This window comes from Elephantulus edwardii, unplaced genomic scaffold, assembly GCF_000299155.1.
Source record: "Elephantulus edwardii isolate Elephantulus edwardi_28Jun2011 unplaced genomic scaffold, EleEdw1.0 scaffold00274, whole genome shotgun sequence".
Lineage (NCBI taxonomy): Eukaryota > Metazoa > Chordata > Mammalia > Macroscelidea > Macroscelididae > Elephantulus > Elephantulus edwardii.
The window spans coordinates 2,360,041-2,364,468 of NW_006400024.1; the positions used below are offsets into that span (position 1 = coordinate 2,360,041).

Genomic DNA, 4,428 nt, shown 5'->3' on the forward strand with positions numbered 1-4,428 from the left:
AGGGCTTTAACGCGGCCCCCGCAGCGCCCCACGCGGTCACCGCCCGCAGCGCACGCGCCGCCCCGCCCAGGAGGGAGGGGACACGGGGTACCCCGGAGGGGCGGCCATCGCGTCCCCATCCCCGGCTCTAGCGTGGCGGGGGGGCCCGGGCCTGCCCTTGCCTTCGGAAGCGAGGCTCTGAGGACCCGCGCAGACTGTGGGGACCCGCAACTGGCGGTGCCGGGCGGGGGGCGGGGCTGTGGAGGGGACCAGGTGGAGTCAGCCCTTAGCCCTCTGGGGCTGGACGCGGGCCCGTCAGTGGGGGAGGGAGGCCTGGTGCGGGTGCCTCCTCCGGTCTCCACGGAACACCCCCACACTTGGCCTCTCTGACCACCCCGCCGGTGCACTGCCAACCCCAAGGCAGGCGGTTCGTGTTCACCAGCTGCTCCGGAGGAGAACAAGGGGCAGCTCCCTGCTGTTGGATTCTCTGGCTCTGAAAGCCAGTGGAGGGTCCACCGGGCCTCGAGATCCAGAACAACAGCTCCCCGGACGAGCTGCGGTGGCTCAGTGCATCAAGTGCTGCACTGCTAACCCTGCGGTCATTGCCTGGGGTCATGGGGAGCTCCAGCGTAGACTGGAGGCTCATGAAGGGGGCTGTCCAAGCCAGGCCACAGAGGCCCCCGCCTGGGCGACCTGCCTCAGCACAATGAAATCAGCTGAGCTGGCCACCTCTTTAAACTCTCATTTGCCTTCCCACTGAAGTTCAAAGCTTGGTGCTTATCTCATCAGGCTCCCAGCCCGAGGCAGGCAGGTGGGGTTTATCCCTGTGAGACCAGCCCACCCTCCCTGGCTGTGACTGAGGACGCCAGGCCTGCCCCTTGAGGCCCCTCTGCCCTGGCTTCCATGAGGCCCTCTGGCTCCGTCCACTCTAGGCTCGGTCTCTGGTCTGTATGTGGGGTCCAGTATCCAGCCTCTTGGCATGGGCAGTGGCAGCCAGTGAGCTCATTGTCCAGGGAGGGTACTTCCTACCGAGGCCACTCTGCACTGGTGCATGTGTTTGTGGCAAAGCCCTCTGACCTGCAGCTGGGTGGCCACACTGGGGGCCTGGACTGTCCAGAGGTGGGCAGAGCCAACAGAGTCCATCTGCTTTGTGGACAAGCCAACTGGCTCCCAAGATGTCCCCTGGCAGGGCCAAAGGCATGGACACTGTCTTGTGGGGGCTGAGCATCCCTGTCACTGCTAGAAGGGACAGACTGGCCAAAGGGGACACGGGGCGAGGGGTCCTCAGATCCCACAGGAGAGCAGTATGTACCTGTGGCAGGCTGAGGGAGCAGAATGGCTGGCCTGGCCTGGCCTTTTCACTGTGCAAAGACTGCTCTATGATTTCAAAACAGGACAGTCTTCACCCTGGTCCCCGAGGTCTCCAACTCATGCCCCTGTGGTGAGGTGGCTTGTGCCGTTCACCTGAAATGCTGGTTTCTAGCCTCTCCACACACACCACACGCACCTGTGGAATTTTCCAGATTTCGCTGGAGACCTTGAACAGAGTTCACCAGGAGCTAAAATCCCCGCCAGCATCCCAAACCCCGGTCCCACCCCTCCAGCAGAATCATGCGCTTCTGATATAATTTCTGCTGTTAACACGAAGAGCAAAGCAGATTTGAAATCCTGATACTCACTTCCCGGCCAGCATATGGGCTGTCAAACCGGCCGATGCTCCAAAGGTTAATTCCCCATTCGCCGCTGGCTGCATCCGAAACGTGAGTCACACACAACACTCAGCCAAATGTAATAACCCGCTCTCCCAGGTGCTGCACCAAGACGCCAGGCAGCACGGGCTCCATCGGGCAGAGACAAAGCTCTTGACTTCAGGTCAGCGTCCGTCCATGGAGTCTGGAGGAATTCCTGGCTCAGAAAAAGTGCTGCCCAGGTGAGGGCTCAGGAGGTTTGAAACTACAGAAATGCATCCTCTTAGAGGCATTGCCACACTTCCTTCAAGCTTTGGGGATGGAGTGCCTGTATTGTCCAGCTGCTGTGGACTCCAGGCCTGCACAACTGGTGGCCACATCACCGCCCCCCATCTGTCTCCATGGTGGTCTCCACTGTCCTATGCTCTTTCACAAGGACACTGGTCATAAGAGATCAGGACCCCCCAAGGCCACATCCATGGTGCAGGCCTGGCCATGCCCGCTCCTATGGTGCACATGGTAACCGTGACAGGGCCACGTGACACACCTAACGACACCGGCCCCTGCACAACCTCACGTGAATCCACATCGTCAGAGACCATGCCTCACAGGAGGTGGCCTTCACAGCTTTATTGAGGACACGAGTGGATCTACAGCAGGGCCTGGGAGCCAAGTGCAGTCACCAGCTCGTGTCCAGAGGTTTTCTGAGTGCAATCCTGCAGGCATTGCTGCATTAGATGGTCACAAAACAATGTGTGTGAAAGGGCTTTGTAAGCCACAAAACAGGAAGCAGGTGCAAGGTAAGATTCCTTGCTTCGGTCAGGTCATGTTTAGACCAGAGAATAGCCTCGTGCACACAAGCAGCTGCAGGTACACACGTGCACACCTGCGGGCACGTCCACCACACATACACACATCAGCACCTGAACACACCTGTGTACACATCCACCATGCACACACCCAGGCACATGCATGCACATGCACACACACACACAGACACACACACCCCTGCACACAACACCTGTGCACATGTCCACCACACATGCACACACCAGCACATGCACACACCTTTGCACATGCCCACCACACATACACACATCGGCACCTGAACACACCTGTGTACACATCCACCATGCACACACCCAGGCACATGCATGCACATGCACACACACACACACAGACACACACACCCCTGCACACAACACCTGGGCACATGTCCACCACACATACACACACCAGCACATGCACACACCTTTGCACATGTCCACCACACATACACACACTGCCACATGCATGCACACACATGCACACAACACCTGTGCACACGTCCACCAGGCATACACACACCTGCACATGTACACACATTTATGCACACACACATATGCACATACCTGCCAGCATGTACTCACTTACACAACGACACACACACAGCTGCACACATGCACCCACACCCGTGCACACACACACAAATGCCCACAGACACACACATGCAGATAGTCACACACATGCACTCAGGTGTGCACACTTCAATCCCTTTTAGGTAGAGGAGAATATTACCTGGAGCAAGACAAACCACAGTGGGCTTGAGAAGGTGCCTTCCTTGACCTGTCGATGCTTGGTCTTTAAAACAATCCCTGGAATCTTAGCAGGAGCAGAGGAAGTGGCCCCGGCCTGTGAGGAATCACGCAATGACCACATAGGTCCTCTCCAGCCCAACATTTGCTAGACTTCAGTAGCCTTTGTCTCTATGCCAGCTTGAGGAGTTTTAGGAATATTAATTCTCTGTACTTTGTCAGCTCTAATATGGAACTCCAGTGGCCTAGTGGTAAGAAGCTGCACTGCAACCCCACTGGCATGTGGTTCGAATCCACCAGCTGCTCTGGCAGAGGGATGGACAATCTCCTCCCATTCAATTTACTGCACCTGAAAACCTGCTGCCGGGTCAGCTCTGAGATGGTTCTGGCTCCATAGTGAACAACGACAACATTGCTAGAATGCCTCTTAAAGGCAAGGAGGCTGGAACATTGCATTACTTACTTCAAGGGTGTTGTCAGGAGAAGCCATGCTTGAGAAAGACGTGAAGCTGGGAAAGGTGGAAGGTCAGGGAAAGGGGAAGTCGTCCAACAGATGGACGGACATGCGACTTGCGATGGGCTTGAGCATGGCGGGGGTGGTGAGCATGGCACAGGGCCGGTCCCGTCCTCTCTGCCGTCCACTGGGTCACTGAGAGTCACAGGCGACTCGATGGCATCTGGCAGCGACACTGTGGAGGAGCCTGGCGGTGACAGAGCGTGTGACATGCTGGCTGCTCGTGGAGATGCTGGCAGCTCCAACCATCAGCTGCTCCACGGGAGAAGGGCAGGCCGTCTCCTCCTGTAACTGTTTACAGCCCGGGACCTGGAGGTGGAAGAGGACAGGACGTGGCTTCACGTGAGGGAATGGCAGACACCTCTGGTGGACACATGGTGCTGAGGAGAGTGAGGGATTCTGTGCAAAGAGACATGAGAAGTCCTCATTGGAGGTGTGTGTGTGTGTGTGTGTGTGTGTGTGTGTGTGTGTGTGTGTAGGTGCTCTTGGGACAGCCTTCGCGGCAAAACGCTGTGAAGAGAGGCTACTGGAGGGCACGCTTTCACAAAGAGATGTCTACATTTGGAATCTGTGTGAGGAGACACTGCGTGTGGAGGAGACATCTGAGGGAGGTGACAATTGTGTGGGAAGACACCGTGTGTGTGTGTGTGTGTGTGTGTGTGTGTGTGTGTGT

General features: G+C 57.2%; 1 protein-coding gene across 1 annotated transcript in view; it reads right to left on the minus strand.

Moving 5' to 3' along the window:
- The window catches only part of NKD2 (naked cuticle homolog 2 (Drosophila)), a 41,267-nt gene extending 40,672 nt beyond the window's left edge, over positions 1 to 595 (minus strand). Inside the window, exons 1-2 of the mRNA XM_006900169.1 lie at positions 394 to 595; positions 48 to 236 (exon numbers count right to left, since the gene is read on the minus strand). Coding sequence (XP_006900231.1) covers positions 48 to 236; positions 394 to 595 — 391 coding nt within the window. The remainder of the gene's footprint in view (positions 1 to 47; positions 237 to 393) is intronic.
- Between the last annotated feature and the right edge of the window lie 3,833 nt (positions 596 to 4,428).